The following is a 21234-nucleotide window of genomic DNA, read 5'->3' on the forward strand; positions in this document are numbered from 1 at the left end:
CGATCTGTAGCCACTCTTGCTCCAATTTCTTATACTTACAGTTCTTCCGAACCCTTGACTCCACACTCATTCTATTAATCTCTTCCGCTTCCTCCTATAAAGGTAAAATAGAACAGACGATAAAGTTGTATGTAAATATCATCCAGATGATAATATAACCCTTTAAGCATTAAAGAGGGGAAAATCTGAAAACAGATCTGCAAAGAGCAAAGTCTTCACTGTCTGCTTGTCAAGTAAAAGAACAGAAAGGAAAGCTTTCTAATACAATGCACAGATCTTTCTCAATGAATTTACCTTTGCCTTAAGTTCCATTTCAGCATCAGATTCATCCAGCCAGCGGTCAAAATCAGGAGCCAAGAATATTGGTTTCTTTTCTTGTTTAGTCAGTCTGTCCCACCATTTGCTCTTCATTTTCTTCACTGTTATATTTACTTGTCTTTCTGTGGTTTTGAACAGCAGCTATCATGACAATTTTTAAAGTAAATTTCCTATCAAGAGACTTAGTGAACAAAGTCTGCAAATTTTTTTTAAAAAAAATCAATAGTCATGTATTCATACAGAAACAACATAACTGCATAGATAAATAGTATTGGAGAAGTTTAATATCCCTGATACAAAAGATTCTCATAAATCAAATCAGATTTAAAATCTTCAGAATCATAACACGACTTTTTTTTATATAGCAACACACACAAATTCAGTTTCAGAATGTGGACATTTCTGGCAAAGCTATCAATCACAGTGCCTTAAAAAAAAGTATTCATCCCCCATCCCTTTATTCACATACATGAGTATTACAACTAGTGAATCACATGCTCCTTTTCCACAGTAGAGCCCCAAAATGGAAAATTGTAAAACATGAAAAACTAAAAATTCGAAAACTGAAACATCAGCACTTCAAAAGTACTTATCTCCCTTTGCTGAGTACTGTACTGAGATGAGCCACCTCTCACAGCTATTTCAGCCAGTAATCTTTTTAAGACAAGTCTCTATTAGCTTTGCACAACGTGATGAGGGAAGATTTGCCATTCCTCCTTGCAAAATTGTTCAAGCTGTGCCAGGTTAGCTGGGAAGTGGCGGTGAACAGCAATCCTGAGATCTTGCTAGAAATGTTCGATCAGGTTAAGGTGAAGACTTTGACTGGGCCACTCAAGGACATAAATTTTCTTCATTTGAAGCCACTCCATGGTTGCTCTGGCAGTGTGCTTTGGGTCCCTGTCCTGCTGAATTTCCTCCCAAGTTTATGCTTTCTGGCAGAGGCTAGCAGGTTTTTATCCAGGATATCTCTGTATTTAGCAGCATTAATCTTCCCATCAATCCAGAGCCTGCTGCTGAAAAGTGTCCTCACAGCATGCTGCTACCTCCACCATACTTTACAGTAGCGATGGTGCTACCTGGCTGATGCGGAGTATTAGATTTACAACACACCTACCGCTTAGTGTTGAGGCCAAAAAGTTCCACTTTAGTCTCATCTAACCACAAGACCTTCTTCTACACCTTTACAGTATCTTCTAAGTGATGCTTTGCAGTTTTTACTATCAAGGATATGTTTTTTTTTTTCTTTTTTAGCCAGGGTTTCTTCCTTGCCATTCTTCCATAAATACCCTTTATGTAACAGGTCTTAGAGATTGTGGAGCCATGAACATCATCTCCAATTACAGGTACTGACTTCTATGCCATTCTTCTCCAGTGATTAAGTTTAGAGGGGTGATGTAACCTAGGCAGTGTGGCTGTCGTTTCATATATTTTCCACTTTTTCACAATGGGCTGCACTAGCTCCGAGGTATGTTCAATATCTTTAGAGGTGGTCTTGTACCCTTCACTAGATTTGTGCTTCTCTATTATCATTTCCTCGACTTGTCTTGAATGCTCTTTTATCTTCATTTTAGTTTGGTCTGTTGAAAACCTACCATTTTGTTGGACCTTACAGAGAGGGAGGGTATTTATTCTTATGAATTCATTGAAAACAGGTGACCCTCCAATTTTCTACATCAACAAATTGGACGAGTTGGTATGGTAATATATTGCACTTGAGGAAAGTTATCATAGTAATTACAAATGGGATGAACACTACTTCAGCCTCAATATATTTTAAGTTAGAAAATGATACAGTAAAATGTGAAAATAGTTGTGGGACTGAATACTTTTTCAAAGCACTATGTCCCATCTTTAAATTACTTTAAGGCAGCAATGCTGAACTACCTTGGACCATAAGACATAAGAGCAGAATAAGACCGTTCAACCCATCGAGTCTGATCCACCATTCCATCATGGCTGACCCTGGAACCCACTCAATCCCATACACCTGCTTTCTCGCCATATCCTTTGACACCCTGACCTATCAGAAAATGATCAACTTCTGTCTTAAATTTACACATGGACTTTGGCCTCCACCACAGTCTGTGGCAGAGCTTTCCACAGATTCACTACTCTCTGGCTAAAAAAATCTTCCATATCCCTGTTCTAAATGGTTGCTCCTCACTTAGAGGTTGTGCCCTCTAGTTCTGGATACCCTCACCATAGGAAACATCCTCTCCATATCCACCCTATCTAGTCCTTTCAACATTTGGTAGGTTTCAATGAGGTACCCCAGCATTCTTCTAAATTCCAGTGAGTACAGGCCCAAAGCTGCCAAACCCTCCTCATATGTTAACCCCTTCATTCCCGGAATCATCCTCGTGAACCTCTTCTGGACTTTCTCCAATGAAAATAGATTATTTCTGACATATGGGCCCAAAACTGTTGACTATACTAATGCGACTATACTCCAAGTGAGGCCTGAGTAGTATCTTATAAAAGCTCAGCAATATCTCTTTGCTCTTATATTCTATTCCCCTTGAAATAAGTTCTTGAATTACTGTCATGAATAGTGCCAGATTAAGCAAGCAGGCCCTGTTGGAACTTTCTGTGGAGTTTGAGATCAACTGGGTTATTAACAATTGGGAAGAACCAATAAAAAGTTCAGAATCAGATTTATTATCACTGACATGTGTTGTGGAATTTGTTAACAGCAGCAGCAGTTCAATGCAATACATAATACAAAAAAAAATAAGTAAATCAATTACACTATATGTATATCGAATAGATTAAAAATCGTGCAAAAAACAGAAATGATATACATTTAAAAAGTGAGGTGGTGTTCAAGGGTTCAATGTCCATTTAGGAATCGGATGGCAGAGGGGAAGAAGCTGTTCCTGATTCACTGAGTGTGTGCCTTCAGGCTTCTGTATCTCCTTCCTGATGGTAACAGTGAGAAAGGGGCATGCCTTGAGTTCTGCAGGTCCTTAATAATGGACGCTGCCTTTCTGAGACACCACTCCTTGAAGATGTCCTCGGTACTTTGTAGGCTAGTACCCAAGATGGAGCCAACTAAATCTATAACCCTCTGCAGCTTCTTTCGGTCCTGTGCAGTAGCCCCCCGCCCCCACATACCAGACAGTGATGAAGCTTGTCAGAATGTTCTCCATGGTACAACTATATAAGTTTTTGAGTGTATTTATTGAAATACCAAATTTCTTCACACTCCTAATGAAGTACAGTCGCTGTCTTGTCTTCTGTATAACTGCATTGATATGCTGGGATCAGGATAGGTCCTCAGAGATCTTGATACCCATGAACCCTAACCCTAACTGCTCACTCTCTCCACTTCTGATCCCTCTATGAGGATTGGTATCTGTTCGTTCATCTTACCCTTCCTGAAGTCCACTATCAGCTCTTTCTTCTTACTGATGTTGAGTGCCAGGTCATTGCTGCGACACCACTCCACTAGTTGGCATATCTCGCTCCTGTGTGCCCTCTCATCACCATCTGAGATTCTATCAACAATGGTTTTACCATCAGCGAATTTATAGATGGTATTTGAGCTATGCCTAGCCGCATAGTCATGGGTACAGAGAGAGTAGAGCAGTGGGCTAAGCACACACCCGAGATGAACCACAAGGATGTCCCTTTAGAACAGAAATGAGAAGGAATTCTTTAGCCACAGTGGTATATTTGTGGAATTCATTGCCAAGCCATTGGGTATATTTAAAGCAAGGTTGATAGGTTTTTGATTAGCAAGGGTGTCAAAGGTTACAGGAAGAAGGCAGGAGAACATGGTTGAGAGGGGTAATAAATCAGCCATGATGTAATGATGGAGCAGCCTCAATGGGCTGAATGGCCTCATTCTGTTCCTATGTGTTATGGTCGTACTGCAGTGAAGGTGCACCCCAGTGTAGATGGGGAATTCCAGGATTTGGACTCAGCAACAACTGAATCAGAATCAGGTTTAATACCACCAGCATATGTCGTAAAATTTGTTGTCTTTGCGGCAGCAGTCAATGCAATACATAATAGGAAAAAAAGTGAATTACAGTAAGTATGTATATTAAACAGCTAAATTAAATAAGCTGTGCAAAAATAGAAATAAAAAGTAATGAGAGTGAGGTAGTGTTTGTGTGTTCAATGTCCATTCAGAAATCAGATGGCAGAGGGGAAGAAGCTGTTTCTGAATTACTGAGTGTGTGCCTTCAGGCTTTTGGCCCTCCTTCCTGATGGGCGCAATGAGAACAAGGCATCACGTGGGGGTTGGGGGTCTTTAATGACAGACATTAGGATTCGTATGAGACTTCGTTCCTTGAAGATGTCCTGGATACTATGGAGGCTACTGCCCACGATGGAAATGACTGAGTTTATAACTCTGTAGCTTATTCAATCCTGTGCAGTGGCCCCTCCATACCAAACAGTGATGCAGCCAGTTAAAATGTTTTCCATGGTATGTCCTAGAAATTTGCAAGTGTCTTTGGTGACATACCAAATCTCCTCAAACTCCTAATGAAATATAGCCACTGTTGTGCATCTTTATAGCTGCTTCAATACGTTAGGACCAGGATAGATCCTCAGAGAAATTGACAGCCAGGAACTTGAAATTGCTCACTCTTCCTACTTCTCTGAGGACTGGTGTGCGTCCCTCATCTTACCCTTTCTGAAATCCACAATCAGTTTTCATACAGGCAATATATTCTAAGTCAGGATGTTACAAGACTGGGAGAGGAATCAGCTATATTCCCACGTGGCTTCCACCTTTGCTCTTTGTGGCGGTGGAGGTTGTAGATTTGGGTGCTGCTGTCATGACTGGCTGTAGTGCACTTTACAGATGCCAACTACTGACAAGATGCTCCAGTGGTGGAAAGAATATATATTTAGGGTGGTCGAAGGGGTTCCAGTCAAGCAGGCTGCTTTGTTACTGTAGGGTTTCTTGAGGGTTGTTGATTCTCATCAACATAATCAGGTAAGTAGATCGTATTCTACATTAACTTGTCCCTTGTATGGCTTGAAAAAGCTTTGTTGTCTCTCACTGTGGGGTACGAACCTCTAACTTCCTCTTGTAGGCCACAGTATCTGATCCAATTGCTGGTTAACTGTGACCGCAGGATATTGATGATAGGGATTGTGAGAGTAACAACATTGAACAGCAAAGATAGGTGGTTAGGCTGCCATTGGAAATAGTTATTTCCTGGCACTTTTGTGGTGTGAATGTTACATCATGTCTAATTTAACATGAAGATCTTTCACACCTCTGATTCTTTATCAAGGACACCCAGAATAAATAAATAAGATGTTTGACTAATTTCTTTAAGAGACAGTTCTGGCAACTACATGCAATTTGACGCCATTTGACACTATGATTCAGTTGTGTTATCACCAAGTCACTCAATGATGATCATTCCAGAATCATGCACAGCTTGTGAGGAAAATAATCCAATCTTAAAATTATCACATTTTAAAATTGCTACTTTAACAGCCTAAGCACTATTTTTGGTGCTCTTTACATTTATTAGCCTCTATAGACCTATACTCTAATCAGCTTAGCCTTCAAACATATGCTGGAAACCAACCATTCTGAAGGATGTTATGGTATCAGCAAGGTTATCTTACAGATTCATTAGAATTACTGGTTATCCTGCTGGTGTACCGCCTCAGAAAATAGCAACAAATCAATCTTCATCACTGAAATTCACTGGAGTGTGCAGAAACATTTTGGAAACTCAAGGACTAAAATTGGAATAGTTCCCTGCAAAATTACACAAGCAGTAAAAAGAACTTTTCATTATGTTTGTTGCTGAATTGCAATCACAGTCAAGCTTTAAACCATCAATGACATACCTCAGGACTCACAGCTTCTAGGAATGCCAAGCAGAATTCATAGGCATGGTCTCCTTTTGCCCCATGGCCATGTGCTGGAAGTGTACAAGAAAAGTGTTATTATATACTTGACATTATGCAACAAATGATTACACCCAAACTCCTTTCACAAGCAAGGCTACAGTTGGGAATGGAAGAAAACAGAAGCAGGAGTAGGCCATCAAACCCTAGATCCTGCCACACCATTAGGCCTCAACTACTCTTCATACCTTTCATCCATTCATTCCTTGGTTATTAAATAATTATCTACCTCCAATTTATATGTTTCTAATGACACAACTTCCACCACTGCCAGGGTAGAGAATTCCAGAAATTCATCACCCTCTGCAAAAAGAAATTTACGAACCTCAGTTTCAAACAACCAGCCTCATTACTTGTAGTCATGTCCTCTTATTCAAAACTCTTCCAGCTCGTGAAAACATCCCAACTTCTACTTTGTCAAGCACCCGAGGATCATGTATATTTGAAAGCAAGATCACCTTGCATTCTTCTAAACTCCACTGGATATAGGCCCAAACTATTTTACCTCTATCCCAGGAATTAAGAGTGGTGATCTCTCCATCTTCCTCCTCGGTAAATACCATACAAAGTACTTATTTAGGACACACACAAAATGCTGGAAGAACTCAGCAAGTCATGGAGCATCTATAGAAATGAATGAACAGTCGTCATTCAGGCCGAGGCCCTTCCTTACAACTGGAAAGTAAGGGGGAAGATACCAGAATAAAAAGGTAGGAGGGGAAACAGGCTAGTTGGAAGGTGATAGGTGAAGCCAGGTGAGTGGGAAATACAAAGGGCTGAAGAGAAAGGAATCTGATAAGAAAGGAGAGAGAACCATAGAAGAAAGAGAAAGAGGAGGAGATCCAGAAGCGATAGGTAGGTGAGAAGAGGCAAGAAGCCAGAGTGGGGAATAGAAAAGGGGTGGTAAGGAAAAGAATTTTTTTAAAAAACCAGTATGAGAAATCAATATTCATGCCATCAAGTTGGAGGGTACCTAGACGGAATAAAAGACCATAATATATAGGAGCAGAATTAGGCCATTTGGCTCAAGTCTGCTCTGCCATTTCACCATGGCTGATCAAATTTTCCTCAGTCCCCATCTCCTACCTTCTCCCCTGTATCCCTTCATGCCCTGACCAAACAAGAATCTATAAGGTGTTGCTCCTCCTCCCTGAAGGTGGCCTCTTCCTGGCACAAGAGGAGGCCATGAATCAACATATCCGAACAGGAATCGAAATTAAAATGTTTGGCCATTGGAAAGTTCCACTTTTGGTGGATGAAACAGAGGTGCTCAACAAAACAGTCCCCAAACTTACAAAAGATCTCACAAATGTAGGAGAGGCCACATTGGGAGCACCAGACACAATAGATGATCCCAGCAGATTCACAACTGAAGTGTTGCCTCACCTGGACAAACTGTTTGGGATCCTGAATGGAGGCAAGGGGAGACAAACAGGTAAGTGTGGCATTTTGGCCACTTGCAGGGATAAGAGCCTGGAGGGAAATTAGTGGGGATGGATGAATGAATGGATAAAGGAATCACAGAGGGAACAATCCCTGCAGAAAGTGGAAGGGCAAACAACAGGAATTCTGCAGATGCTGGAAATTCAAGCAACACACATCAAAGTTGCTGGTGAACACAGCAGGCCAGGCAGCAGGGTCTCGGCCTGAAACTTCGACTGTACCTCTTCCTAGAGATGCTGCCTGGCCTGCTGCGTTCACCAGCAAGAAAGTGGAGGGGAGGAGGTTTGGTAGCAGAATCCCTTTGGATATGGCAGATGTTGTTGAGGATGATGCGCTGGAGGTGGTAGGTAAGGACAAAAGGAACTATGACTGTTAAGGTGGCAGGAAAATGGGATTGAGTACAGACGTTCAGGAAATAGAAGAGATGGAGGCCAGGGTGGCATCTACGGTGGAGGAAGGGAAACCCCGTTCCTTGAAGGAGGACACCTCTGATGCCCTGGAAAGGAAAGCCACATCCTAGGAACAGCTGTGGCACAGATGGAGAAAAGGGAGACATTTTCACAGGAAATGGGGTGGGAAGAAGTAGAATCAAGATAACTGGGAATCTGTAGTACCTTGCCCACGTACTCTGCCTCCAAGTACATGTTCCCTTCTTTATCCTTGAATAGTCTTACCCTCTCCCTTGTTATTCTCTTACTCTTCGTATATGAATACAATGTCTTAGGATTTTCTTTGCCAAGGATTTTTCCTGGCTTTCCCAATTCCTTTTCTAGTTAATTTGTAGATTCTAAACCTTACACGTTTCCTTTTCCTCGTTAATTAAATTTGCCATCTCCCTCGTAATCCAAGATTCCCTTAACTTGCCATCCTTGTCCTTCCTTCTAACTGGGGCATATTCATCCTGTATTCCGTTGGTCTTTAAAGACTCTCCATGACAGTTGTGGACTTGCAAAAAACTGCTGTTCTAATTAATTCTCCCTAGTTTCTGTATAATGATCTGGTAATTTTCCCTGACCCAATTTAATACTTTCATCCATGGTACATCCTTTTTCATTGCCATCTTAAAACTTGAATTGTGATGACTGTTTCCAAAATGCTCCCCCACTAAAAGGTCAGTCACCTGGTCATGCTCATTTCTCAAAACCAGGTCCATTATGGCCATTCTCTAGTTGGCCTATCTACAAAGTGACTAACTCCTCTGGATGCAATAAGTAAATTTTACTCTCTAACCCATTTGTACTAAGGAAATCCCAGTGTACATCAGAGAAGCTGAAGTCACCCACAACAATTTCATATCAGGCCTTGCCAATTCACTGTACGCAATAGAATTTCTCTATTTTTAAAAACTCCAACCCTTTGCACTGAAGGCTAAAATGTTACTTGTCTTCCTAAATACTTGTTGAAACTGCCTTTTGCAATTCATGCACTTGAAAGAGGTAGTTTAAGAGCTTATGGAGATATTAGTAATCCCAGAAGACTCAAAAATCGCAAATGTCACTCCACTCTTAAAAAAAGGAGGCAGAAGACAAGAAAATTATAGGCCAAAAGACCTGACTTCAATGGTTGGGAAGATGTTAGAGTCAATTATCAAGGACGAGGGTTCAGGGTACTGGGAGGCACATGATAAAATAGGCAAATTCAGCTTTGTTTCCTTAAGGGAAAATCTTCCCTGACAAAACTGTTGGAATTTTTTGAGGAAATATCAAGCAGGATAGACAAAGGGGAGTCAGTGGATATTATTTTCTTGTAAAAGATCTTCTGAAAATCCAAGGAGTCACAAATGAGGCTTCGTTTATAGTATATTCCCATAGTATAACAGGGAATATATGAGCATGGAGAGAGGATTGGCTGACTAGCTGAAGGCACAGAGTGGGAAAAGTGGGGGAGGTACTGCTGGTGACTATTGGTATTTCACAGGGGTCAGCGTTAGGTACATTAATTTTCAAATAGTAGATTTAGATAGCTTTGTGGCAGTTTTTATACTGGCATTTACCTCCTTCCAGTCTGAATAGGACTTTAGCAGCTAGGCTCTAGGAGGACAAGCTACTGGCTGGGATAAGGTATCAGAAACCACAGAAGAAAGAAGCCTGCTGCGTTCAACAGCAACTTTTATGTGTGTTGCTTGAAATTCCAGCATCTGCAGATTTCCTTGTGATTGACACCTAGTGAGTACAGCTGAACTAAAGATCCAACTGTGAGATATCCAGAGGACAGAACAAGCAAAGAGGAACGTTTTGGAAATAACATCTTGTGGAAAGGATAGAACCATAGAAACTACAGCACAGAAACAGGCCTTTTGGCCCTTCTTGGCTGTGCCGAACCATTTTCTGCCTAGTCCCACTGACCTGCACACGGACCATATCCCTCCATACACCTCCCATCCATGTATCTGTCCAATTTATTCTTAAATGTTAAAAAAGAATCCGCATTTACCACCTCATCTGGCAGCTCATTCCATACTCCCACCACTCTCTGTGTGAAGAAGCCCCCCCTAATGTTCCCTTTAAACTTTTTCCCCCCTCACCCTTAACCTATGTCCTCTGGTTTTTTTCTCCCCTTGCCTCAGTGGAAAAAGCCAGCTTGCATTCACGCTATCTATACCCATCATAATTTTATATACCTCTATCAAATCTCCCCTCATTCTTCTACGCTCCAGGGAATAAAGTCCTAACCTATTCAGCCTTTCTCTGTAACTGAGTTTCTCAAGTCCTGGCAACATCCTTGTAAACCTTCTCTGCACTCTTTCAACCTTACTTATATCCTTCCTGTAATTTAGTGACCAAAACTGAACACAATACTCCAGATTCGGCCTCACCAATACCTTATACAACCTCATCATAACATTCCAGCTCTTATACTCAATACTTTGAGTAATAAAGGCCAATGTACCAAAAGCTCTCTTTACGACCCTATCTACCTGTGACGCCACTTTTAGTGAATTTTGTATCTGTATTCCCAGATCCCTCTGTTCTACTGCACTCCTCAGTGCCTTACCATTAACCCTGTATGTTCTACCTTGGTTTATCCTTCCAACGTGCAATACCTCACACTTGTCTGTATTAAACTCCATCTGCCATTTTTCAGCCCATTTTTCCAGCTGGTCCAAGTCCCTCTGCAATTTCTGAAAACCTTCCTCACTGTCTACTACACCTCCAATCTTTGTATCATCAGCAAATTTGCTGATCCAATTTACCACATTATCATCCAGATCATTGATATAGATGACAAATAACAATGGACCCAGCACTGATCCCTGTGGCACACCACTAGTCACAGGCCTCCACTCAAGAGAAGCAATTCTCTACTACCACTCTTTGGCTTCTTCCATTGAGCCAATGTCTAATCCAATTTACCACCTCTCCATGTATACCTAGCCACTGAATTTTCCTAACTAACCTCCCATGCGGGACCTTGTCAAAGGCCTTACTGAAATCCATGTAGACAATATCCACCGCCTTCCCTTCATCCACTTTCCTGGTAACCTCCTCGAAAAACTCCAATAGATTGGTCAAACATGACCTACCACGCACAAAGCTAAGTTGACTCTCCCTAATAAGTCCCTGTCTATCCAAATGCTTGTAGATTCTGTCTCTTAGTACTCCCTCCAATAACTTACCTACTACCGACGTTAAACTTACCGGCTTATAATTTCCCGGATTACTTTTCAATCTTTTTTTAAACAACGGAACAATAGGAGCCACTCTCCAATCCTCCAGCACCTCACCCGTAGACAGCGACATTTTAAGTATTTCTGCCAGGGCCCCCGCAATTTCAACACTAGTCTCCTTCAAGGTCCGAGGGAACACCCTGTCAGGTCCCGGGGATTTATCCACTTTAATTTTCCTCAAGACAGCAAGCACCTCCTCCTTTTCAATCTGTACAGTTTCCATGATCTCACTACTTGATTCCCTTAATTTCATAGACTTCATGCCAGTTTCCTTACTAAATACAGAGGCAAAAAACCTATTTAAGATCTCCCCCATTTCCTTTGGTTCCGCACATAGCTGACCACTCTGATCTTCAAGAGGACCAATTTTATCCCTTACAATCCTTTTGCTCTTAATATACCTGTAAAAGCTCTTTGGAAATTGGAAATCTAATTAAACTCTACCTACAGTTCCCTTAATGAACTCTCTCTAGTTACATCCTCAAAGAATCCGAGCAAATTTACCTTCAATAAAACCACGCTGGCTAGGTTTAATGATATTCAACTTCCCTAAATATTAGTTTTTTTCCAGCCAAACAGTTGTTAAACTAACTGCCCTCAGCACTTTCAATAGAACTGGTAAAGTGGGCTAATATAATATCCTACAAACACTTAAACATTCACAAGTCAGTGCTCAAGCTTTGAAAACATTATCAGGCATTTTAATGTTTATTGGGAGGCTATTTTGGTGAACAGGAGAGGGCCAAGGTTTTGTTATCCACAAGTCTGTGCCCTTATCCCTTAAATTTAACAATTGTTGGTAAAGCATTCCGTGGGCGCCCTCCCAAGACTATGGTCAACACAGTCCTAGAAGACAGTGGCGCAGCTAATGTAGATGAACTGAACACACTGATGAGGGAGAGGGAGAAATGGAGAGTCCGTCATCGTGCCTGACGCTGGCCCCTTGGCCTGAGTCAACATAGTAGTAGTGGTAAAGCAACCTTCTGCTTTTATGGAGATAGAGCCATAAACATTTCTATTTATTACAGCTTAGCAGTCATATTCTCTTCTGTCTCCATTTACAACCCATCGTTATATATTCTAATTGCATTTCTATTGTAAATTAATACATATTTATGTTTTTTTCTTATAAATTATGCTAGTATGATGTTATATGGCTGTGATGCTGCTGCAAGTAAGTTTTTCCACTGTGCATATGTGGACTTGTACATACGACAACACACTCAGCTCTGAGTTTCTATTTTGAACCAGGTACCAGGACACACAAAAATGTTCATTGAAAAGCGTATCCATATTGCAAAGCTTACAGATGAAACACAAATATAATGATGATTAGCTGGATGCTGAGAATGTACTCCCTGCTACAATTCCACTTTATGGTCTTAAAATTTCAACTAACACACTATTTAGCATGCAGAATTAAACAACTTTCTTTGAGCTGTGGCATTAAATCAGGTTACGTTTCTTCATCCACCAAATTCAGCAATCTTAAATGAAATGAGAGATATTAATGCCATGTCATTGGTCCAGACCTGAGGTAAACTGAACAGCAATTGGTCTTGGCATGGATAATTATACCCAAATATTGCTCAACTGCCTTCACAAATCAGAACATTTACATAAAGTGTTCCTTCAGAAGATAAACCGATTTCACAAAGCTGTCCTTCAAATATACTATTCAATGGAACTAGACAGAATAATGATTCAGCATGGACTAGATGGGCCAAAGGGTCTGTTTCTGTGCTGTAGTCTTGTAGTGTTCTGTGGATCCCAAATCCGCCACTATAGCCTCCCAAGGACCCACAAACATACAACCTCCTTAGGAGAACATTTCAAAGTAGATTTATTTATCAAAGTATGTATACTACAGGTCGAACTTCACTAATCCGACTACCTGTACTCCAGTTCCTTCGATAATCCAGCACTGATTATACTTAATGTGATCCTTCTGTAATTCTGCATTTTCACTAATCCGGCACTCTCTTCATGTCCCAATGGTGCCAGATTAGTGAAGGTCGACCTGTATATACAACCTTGATATTCATCTCACAAAACAAAGAAACCCAATAGAACCCATTAAAGAAAGATGGTTAAAAACCCAATGTTCAGAAAATAAAACCATATTGTGCAAGCAATAAAAGTAAGTAACATTCAGAACTGAAGTTCATGAAAGTGGGTCCACAGCTATGAAGCCAGTCATCACTGCAGCCAACCCAGGAGCCCGTTAGTTGCATGCCACAGCCTCAGTTCAGTGCAGAGACAAATCAACCTCGTGGATCTGTGAACTGAACACTGGCCCATCCCTCTCTTTCGACTCTAACACTCTGATTTTTTCAATCTGGCCAGACACTGAAATCAGCCAAACCTTGGGACTTCTGTTCACACTGCAAAAATGCAAGGTCATATACAGGGTTCAAAAGCTCAACAGTGAAAGGGAAGTTACAGGCTATTGATTGCAGAGATAGTTTCTAAGAAAAAGTGTGATTAACGCAATAATTTTTACTCATCTTACTCAATTTGAGTGACCTTAGTCAGCTTGATTAATTGCATTACTACTAGAGCTCTATGACTCTAAACACTTAAGACAGAATGAAAGAGTTTATAACACACTCCAAAGCAATTTTGAGGTGAGGGAGCCAACTACCAGTTTGTCTAGATTAGTGGTTCCCAAACCTTTCTGAGTTACCGCCCACTTGGCTCCTAGACCACATCCCTAGTGCCCCACTCCCTTTCTAGCCATTATATAAAATCTATGAAGAATTTTGATTTATGATACACAGTGAAAGAAAGTAGGAACTACAAATTCAAAGCAGGGGCAAATAATTGCAAAAGTTATTCAAATCTATCTAATAAAACAAATAAAGCTATTGCTTTAATTACAGTACAAACAATTTTCATCAACAATTTTAGAGCATACATTGGCAGTCCACCTATTCATTACTTCATTGCTTTTTCACCTTTCAATAAGATGCATTGAGGTTAATGCATGGTTTGGTGCGGTGATATCAGCTTCTCAACATCAGGCTGAATGTCATGCAGATGGAGTCTCAAGTCCCCACATTCAATAATTTGCAGTCAGTTTTGTTGCTCTGAAAGAAGTTAGGTGACCACAGTGAAACTGCTCTCCACTAAATATGATATTGGAAAGGCAATAAAGAACATCTTGACCTTTTTCACAGTGCAGGATAGTGCTCAGAGATTTCTTTCTGCAGCCAAAAGTCTTGATATGACTTCAGTTTCAGTTCAGTCATTTTGTTGTGAGATCAGTTCTTCCTCCATCCTTCCTGTTAATTCCTTATTACAAGTGTTCAGGAATGTATTTATTATCCAATCTGCAATTTGGATCAAGAGAAGATCCTGAAAACTCTGACTTGTCTTTATGCAGCTCACCCAGGTGAGCAAAGCACAGGTGTCCCCCGCTTTTCCAACGTTCGCTTTACAAAATCTCGCTGTTACAAAAGACCTGCATTAGTACCTGTTTTCGCTAACAGAAGGTGTTTTCACTGCTATGAAAAAAGGCAGTGCGTGCCCCGAGCAGCCAAGCTCCTCCCCCGAACTGCATTCTAGCTGGCATTGCTTAAACACATGCCTGTGAGCATCTGTGCTTTATCTCCATTTACTTTAAGCATCTATTAGCAAGATGAGTTCTAAGGTATCGGAAAAGCCTAAAAGAACTCGTAAGGGTGTTACACTTAGCGTAAAACTAGACATAATGAAGCATTTCGATCGTGGTGAACGAAGTAAGGACAAAGTGAGTTTGGCTCGTGGAAGATGATGAAGATGATGTTGAAGAGGTTTTGGCATCCCATGACCAAGAACTGATAGATGAAGAGCTGATGCAATTGGAAGAGGAAAGGATAAGAATCGGATCTGAATGCAGTACCGAACGGACTGAAGATGAAGTCGTCCAGAAACTGAACATGAAGCAACTGCGTGAGATTTTTGCTGCAATCATTGCAGAAAAGTACGACTTTAATTTTGAAAGGGTATGTAGGTTTAGGGCATATTTGCAGGATGGTTTGAGTGCTTACAAAGAACTGCATGATAGAAAAATGCGCGAGGCTAAGCAGTCAAGCATACTGTCGTTTTTCAAGCCTTCGACATCAGCCACAGCAGATGACGAACCTTGACCTTCGACATCGAGGCAGGTAGACATAGAAGAAGATGACCTGCCTGCCCTGATGGAAACAGACGACAATGAGATGACACCCCAGTATCCTACCACCCCAACCTTTGGGCCGCAAACCAATACCGATCCACGAAGAATGCAGCGGGGCAGCGGTAGCCAGGACACACCCAGCACATCTTTAAGAAAAAAGCCGAAATAAACAAGCTAATTAATTAGGTGCCACCTGGCACGTAAATGTCGGCCCAAATCAGAGGCAATTGCCGATTGCGTCGTCTCTGATCTGGGCCGACACTTACATGCCAGGCAGCACCTAATTAATTAGCTTGTTTATTTCCGCTTTTTTCTTAAAGATGTGCTGGGTGCGTTCCGGCTATCACTGCGTGCTTCGTGGATTAGTATTGGTCCGCAGCCTGGAAGTTGGGGACCACTGCACCACCCCAACCTCCAACAACTCAGCCTAACACACCATCATCAGTGTGCTCGGTGCTGTCTTCCTGATTCCATTAAGTGATACTACAGTGTACATACATTATTTCTACTTTATATAGGCTGTGTATTTTTATGCGTTATTTGGTATGATTTGGCAGTTTCATAGCTTAAAGGTTACTGGAGAGAGTGTTTCTGCTGAGAGCGCTTGCGCGAGATCTTTGCTACAGTGGACAGTGCGGCAATGATTGTAAAAAAGTATTTCTACTTTATATAGGCTGTGTATTTATCATATCATTCCTGCTTTTACTATATGCTACTGTTAGTTTAGGTTTTGTGTGTTATTTGGCATGATTTGGTAGGTTATTTTTTGGGTCTGTGAACACTCACAAATTTTTCCCATAAAATAAATGGTAATTGCTTCTTCACTTCACAACATTCCAGCTTACGAACCGTTTCATAGGAATGTTCTACCTTCGGATGGCGGGGGAAACCTATAGTTGATAGAGGCTTGAAAATTGGAAAAGAGCAACCACCAATGTTGCACGTAAATAGGGTTAACTTGGACTGAAATGTGGAGACAACTGATTTGCTGTTGATAAGATTCACATTTCCTTGCAAGTGAAGTTTTATTTCATTAAACTTCGTGAATAATTCATACAAATAAGCAATGGAATACCTAATATTCTTGAATTAATTACTAAATGAAGCACTCACATCTTCTCAGTTTCAAAAGGCACATAAAAGCATGTCAGGCAGTTTCCTTTTGAGAGCTATCTTATTTCTGTGTGCAACAGCAAATGTTCAAACTTAACCTTTCTCAATACAGAGCTCTCAAAATAGTCGAGAATTAAAAGCATGGAATTTGATTTATTTACCATTGTGATAACACCATCTAATGATTTATGCAGCCAATCACTTAGGTTTTTTGCGACAAGATATTGTCTGTGAATTACACAGTAAATGGCAAATATGTTCAATTACTCCACAATGGTGACCTGTCATTGATGGTGCCCAATCTGTTGCACAAGCAAGAAGGGCGGCAAGTAGGATGTTCTTCTCTTTGAAAAATTGCTCTCAACAACCAAAAACATTGACTCCCCATTTGCATATGTTTCTAATCCCCTTGCAAATAACAACTCTTGAACTATGCTTTCATTTTTTATGAAGCGAACATAACCAAGAAGGAAAGATTTGGTGCCTGGCAAAGTTGATTCATCCAACTGCAGATCAAATTCAAAGTTCAAAGTATGTATACTATATATAACTTGAGATTCATCTCCTGACAGGCAGGTGCAGGCATGAAACAAAGAAACCCAATCAAACCCAGTAATAAAAGACCATCAAACACCCAATGCACAGGAAAAAAAAAATTGTGTAAGCAATAAAATTAAGCAACTAACATTCAGAACTGAAGTTCACGAAAGTTAAGTCCAAAAATACGAAGCCAGTCACAGTCAGTCCAGGAGCACGTTAGTTGCAGGTCACAGCCTCAGTTTAGTGCAAAGATGATTAAACCTCATGAGCAGCAAGCTGAACATCATGCCTCTCCTCTCCTCTGGCAATGACACCTTAACCTTTTCAATTTGGCCCGGCACTTAAATCGGCCAAACAGGGGGTCACTCCTCACTCTTGGACCCGGGCCCTGCCACTTTGATACATTCTCAGGTCTGGGCTCCACCCCTTCAACTCTGCTTCCCCTCAGATCTACCACTTAGAATCAGCTCCAATTCCGCTCCAGCAATGGCCATACATTGGCAAATTCCTTGCTCTAGGATTCAGAAGAATGAGGGGTGACCAAATTGTAACCTATTGAATGGTGAAAGACCTTGATAGAGTGGATATGGAGAAAATGTTTCCTGTGGTGAGAGAGTCTAAGACAAAAGGGCACCGCCTCAGAATAGAGGAGTGTCCTTTTAGAACAGAGATGAGGAGGAATTTCTTTAGCCAGAGAATGGTGAATCTGTGGAATTTGTTACCACAGACAGCTGTGGAGGCCAGGTCATTATGTATATTTGAAGCAAAGGTTGACAGATTCTTGATTGGCCAGGGCAGGATGGGATACAGGGAAAAAGCAGAAGATTGGGGCTGAGAGGAAAGATATATCAACCATGATGAAATGGTGGAGCAGACTCGATGGGCCAAATGGCCCAATTCTGCTGCTGTATCTAATGGTCTTATGGACTGAAAATAAGCAAACTCTTGTTTGCTTTATCAGAGTATATTCCCTTCAAATGTTCAAGGAGCCTGGATGGTTTTATTGCCTCAATGGAAAAAAAACAATTTCACACAACAGACACATTGGCTGCTTAGTGCTGGTATAAATCCAATTCCAGATACTCGACACTATACAGTCTAATCTTCTTTTTCACTTGTTGTGGGTATCATTGAGTCATGGCTGAATGAAGGCCATTCTTGGGAGCTTTATAACAAAGGATATACTTTGTATCCATAGGACAGGCAGGAAGGCACAGGCAGTGGTGTGGCTCTGTTGGTAAGAGATGGAATTACATCTTTAGAAAAAAGATGACATAGGATCAGAGAATGTTGAATCTTTGTGGGTGGAGTCAAGAAATTGCAAGAGTAAAAAAACCATTGTGGGAATCATATATAGACCTCCAAATAGTAGCCTAGATGTGGGGTTGAGATTGCAAAGGGAGCTGGAAAAGGCATGTAATAAGGGTAATGACAAGATTGTAATTGGGGACTTCAATAAGCAAGGGGATGGGGAAAATCAGTTGTTGTCAGATCGCAAGACAGAGAATTTGTTGAATGCCTATGCGATGGCTTTTTAGAGCAGCTTGTGATTAAGCCTACGCGGGGAAAGGCCATCTTAGATTGGGTGTTGTGTCATAACCCAGACCTTATTAGGGAACTTAATGTAAAGGAACCTATAGGAGGCAGTGATCATAATATGAGTGAATTCATATTGCAATTGGAGAGGGAGAAGCTCAAGTCACAAGTATTGGTATCACAAAAGAATAAAGGGAATTACAGACGCATGGGAGAGGAGCTTGCCCTGGTATATTGGAGGAGAATACTGGCGGGGATGATGGCAGAGCAGAGATGGTTGAAGTTTCTAGAAATAGTTCACAAGGCACAGGATAGATATGTCCCACAGAGGAAGAAGTTCTCAAATGACAGGGATAGGCAGCCGTGGCTGACAAAGGAAGTTAAGGACTGCATAAAAGCCAAGGAAAGGGCACATAAGGTAGCAAAAGCGAGTGGGAAGTTGGATAATCAGAAAGCTTTTAAAATCCAACAAAAGGTTATGAGGGCAAACTAACCAATAATATATCAGGATACCAGAAGTTTTTTTCCAATTATATAAAAGGGAGGTGAGAGTTGATTTTGGACCACTGAATAATAATGCTGGCGAGGTAATAATGGGGGACAAAGAAATGGCAGATGATAAAGGTATTTTGCATATGCCTTCACCATGGAATGACACTAGCAGTGTGCCAGAGGTCCGTGATTGTCAGTGAGCAGGTGTGAGTGCCATTGCTCCTATGAAGGAAAAAATGCTAGGCAAACTCAAAGGTCTTAAGGCGGATAAATCACCTGGACCAGATAGACAACATACCAGAGGCCTGAGAGAGGTGGCTGAAGAGATAACAAATGCATTGGTCACGATCCTTCAAGAATGACTTGATTCTGGGATGGTCCCAGAGGACTGGAAGATTGCAAACCTCACTACACTCTTCAAGAAGGGAGGAAGGCAAAAGAAAGGAAATTATAGGCCAGTTAGCCTATCTCAGTGGTTCGGAAATTGTTGGAGTCAATTATTAAGGATGAGGTTTTGGGGTACTTAGACACTCATGACAAAATAATGATAAAACAAATCAAAGTCAAAGTCAGCGTGGTTTCTGTAAAAGGAAATCTTGCCTGACAAATCTGTTAAGAGTTCATCACGGAAGTAACAAGCAGGGTGGACAAAGGTGAAGCATTGGATGTCACTTACTTGGATTTTCAGACAACATTTGATAAGGTGCCACCCATGAAGCTGCTGAACAAGATAAAATCCTATGGCACTTAGGAAAGATACTGGCATGGACAGAGGAATGGCTGACAGGCAGGAGGCAGCAAATGGGAATAAAAGGGGCCTTTTCTGGTTGGCTGCCAGTGACTAGTAGAGTTCCTCAGGAGTCAGTTTTGGGACCGTTACTTTTCACATTGTTTGTCAATAATTTGGATAATGGAATTGATGGCTTTGTGACAAAGTTTGCAGATGAGATGAAGATAGGTGGAGGGGAAGGTAGTGCTGAGGAAGCAATCTGATTGCAGCAGGACTTTGACAAAATGGAAGAATGGGCAAAAAAGTGGCAGATGGAATACCGTGTTGAGAAACGTATGATAATGCATTTTGGTCAAACATAGAAACATAGAAGATAGATGGAGTAGGCCATTCGGCCCTTCGAGGCTGCATTGCCATTCAGTATGATCATGGCTGATCATTCAACTCAGAACCCTGTACCAGCCTTCCCCCTATACCCCCTGATCCCTTTAGCCACAAAGGCCATATCTAACTCTCTCTTAAATATAGCCAATGAACTGGCCTCAACTGTTTCCTGTGGCAGAGAATTCCACAGATTCACCACTCTCTGTGTGAAGAAGTTTTTCCTAATCTCGGTCCTAAAAGGCTTCCCCTTTATCCTCAAACTGTGACCCCTCATTCTGGACTTCCCCAACATCGGGAACAATCTTCCTGCATCTAGCCTGTCCAATCCCTTTAGGATTTTATATGTTTCAATAAGATCCCCCCCTCAATCTTCTAAATTCCAACGAGTATAAGCCTAGTCAATCCAGTCTTTCTTCATATGAAAGTCCTGCCATCCCAGGAATCAATCTGGTGAACCTTCTTTGTACTCCCTCTATGGCAAGGATGTCTTTCCTCAGATTAGGGGACCAAAACTGCACACAATACTCCAGGTGTGGTCTCACCAAGGCCTTGTACAACTGCAGTAGTACCTCCCCGCTCCTGTACTTGAATCCTCTTGCTATGAATGCCAGCATACCATTCGCCTTTTTCACTGCCTGCTGTACCTGCATGCCCACTTTCAATGACTGGTGTATAATGACACCCAGGTCTCGTTGCACCTCCTCTTTTCCTAATCGGCCACCATTCAGATAATAATCTGTTTTTCTGTTTTTGCCACCAAAGTGGATAACCTCACATCTATCCACATTAAATTGCATCTGTCATGAATTTACCCACTCACCTAACCTATCCAAGTCACCCTGCATCCTCTTAGCATCCTCCTCACAGCTAACACTGCCACCCAGCTTCGTGTCATCCGCAAACTTGGAGATGCTGCATTTAATTCCCTCATCTAAGTCAGTAATATATATTGTAAACAACTGGGGT

At 41.3% G+C, this 21234-nt stretch overlaps 1 protein-coding gene across 1 annotated transcript in view; it reads right to left on the reverse strand.

Annotated features, from left to right (window-relative positions):
* hacd3 (3-hydroxyacyl-CoA dehydratase 3) overlaps positions 1-21234 on the reverse strand; it is a 79185-nt gene that overhangs the window by 44350 nt on the left and 13601 nt on the right. Inside the window, exons 3-5 of the mRNA XM_072277885.1 lie at positions 6145-6218; positions 295-459; positions 40-94 (exon numbers count right to left, since the gene is read on the reverse strand). Coding sequence (XP_072133986.1) covers positions 40-94; positions 295-459; positions 6145-6218 — 294 coding nt within the window. The remainder of the gene's footprint in view (positions 1-39; positions 95-294; positions 460-6144; positions 6219-21234) is intronic.

Source organism: Mobula birostris, chromosome 14, assembly GCF_030028105.1.
Source record: "Mobula birostris isolate sMobBir1 chromosome 14, sMobBir1.hap1, whole genome shotgun sequence".
NCBI classification, from domain to species: Eukaryota; Metazoa; Chordata; class Chondrichthyes; order Myliobatiformes; family Myliobatidae; genus Mobula; species Mobula birostris.